This window comes from Athene cunicularia, assembly GCF_003259725.1.
Source record: "Athene cunicularia isolate RWA chromosome 15 unlocalized genomic scaffold, athCun1 chr15_part1, whole genome shotgun sequence".
In the NCBI taxonomy this organism is placed as follows: domain Eukaryota; kingdom Metazoa; phylum Chordata; class Aves; order Strigiformes; family Strigidae; genus Athene; species Athene cunicularia.
In genome coordinates this window covers 4,215,505-4,217,081 of record NW_020799121.1, presented here as the reverse complement: position 1 = coordinate 4,217,081, position 1,577 = coordinate 4,215,505, and the positions used below count along the sequence as shown (strand labels likewise).

The 1,577-nt window shown below is 47.6% G+C and overlaps 1 protein-coding gene across 1 annotated transcript; it reads right to left on the bottom strand.

The window, feature by feature from the left end:
- Positions 1-249: 249 nt before the first annotated feature.
- Positions 250-1,240, bottom strand: LOC113486196 (cytochrome c oxidase subunit 6A1, mitochondrial; the record flags this gene model as incomplete). The annotated part of the gene is made up of 2 exons (XM_026859923.1): positions 250-514; positions 1,091-1,240. Coding segments are annotated over 2 exons (237 nt in total), but the record flags the coding sequence as incomplete, so codon positions are not given.
- Between the last annotated feature and the right edge of the window lie 337 nt (positions 1,241-1,577).

Below are 1,577 nucleotides of genomic sequence, written 5' to 3'. Positions count from 1 at the left end.
AATCTACATTATTAGCCTGATCATCTGGCTGTGAGCTGTGGGTTTATCAGTTAAACCAGACATAAAGAATACAAAATTGAGTAATGTCCTATGCTGAATGCTTTTCTGTTGTTAGCACTAGCTGATAACAGGAAGCAGGTATTAACACTCAGGTGCTCTGTCTTGTGGGAAGCCTCAATGTTTTAAGGAAACTCTAAACTAAAAAACTTCTAAGGACTCAGATTAACAAAAAAGTCAGATCCTAAATTTAAGTTCAGAGTTGTTTATTTAAAGGACCTCTACACAAGTACAGCCAGCCACAATGCCATTCAGCTTCATCACTGAAGGAATGTAGAGTTTCTTAAATGATGGTTCCCTAAATGATGGTTCCCACACAACATTCTGGTCCAAGATGGGAAGAGCCAAAGTTCTGGCTGTGGTCAGAATCTTAATTTTCATCTTCATAACCAGTTGGGAGAGCATTAACACGGGGGTTGTGGAATAGAGTTTTGTTCCCGTCACCCCAGGGGAAAGGCTGTTGAAGGAAGAAAGAAAATAAGCCAGTAGCAGCTAACTGAACAATCTATACAGCACAGGAAATCAACAGCAATATAAATTCAAACCATGGGCTGATGAATTAAGGAAGTTGGCAACTGTTCCTGGGCTGTAGGAAGCAAGAGTTAGAAAACAGGCTCCCTGAGCTGGGAGCCACCATCTCTAGGCAACAAGATCTTTGATCTTGCTTAAACATCAACTGTGCTATACTATGGAATCCCAGTGTTGAGAATCTGGACTCTCCTCTGTTAGATTTTAGATCTGTATTACTTTAAGGTAAATGCAGCAGCTCTAGGACTGAAACGTTTTTCAGCAAGACAGTAGCAAGATTACTTGGGGGTATGAAGGCCTGTGAATCCCAGGAGTACCTCAGCTGAGCTGCGAGAAACTTCTGCTGCCTCAGAAACAAAGCCATGAGTTAAGATCATGGCTACGTAGGCAGCACCTCACATAGCAAACAAGAAAGGAAGAGACACTGTAGTAATCTCAGATGAAGCTCTGCAGTCACTGGAAAAAAAAAAAAAAAAGGACCTTTAAACAGAGCAGGTGAACATACCTTGGTCCTGATCCGGAGGTGAGCGTATGGAATAAACTCGGGTCTCTCATGCTCCTGCTGTCCCTTCAAGTAGCAGTTCAGCATGCAAATGCCAACGCCGGGCAGAGCCACAACAAAGCTCAAGGTCTTCCACAGGCGGGCTAATAGGAAGCATTATGTGAATTAGAACATCAATCACCATTTCTGTTAGTGACCTGGGAGCACGTTAAATACAGCTAATGCATTAACGAGGAACTAAACACTTCGCACCCCTCAGCAGAGCGTGAGGTGAGGCACCTCCCCTGTCTTGCGGGGATTCTGGGCTCTCGGGTCAAGCTACAGCTCTCCCGGGGGGGGGCTGCCGCCTCTCGCCAGGGCTCACACCGCCGGCGCCCGCTGAGCGCCCCGGTTCCGCGGCGCAGCCCCGCTCGCTGCCAAGGGCAGAGGCTGTCAAGGGCAGCGGCACGCCCCCGCGGGCCCCGGCTACGCCCTCGGCCCCAAGAACCCC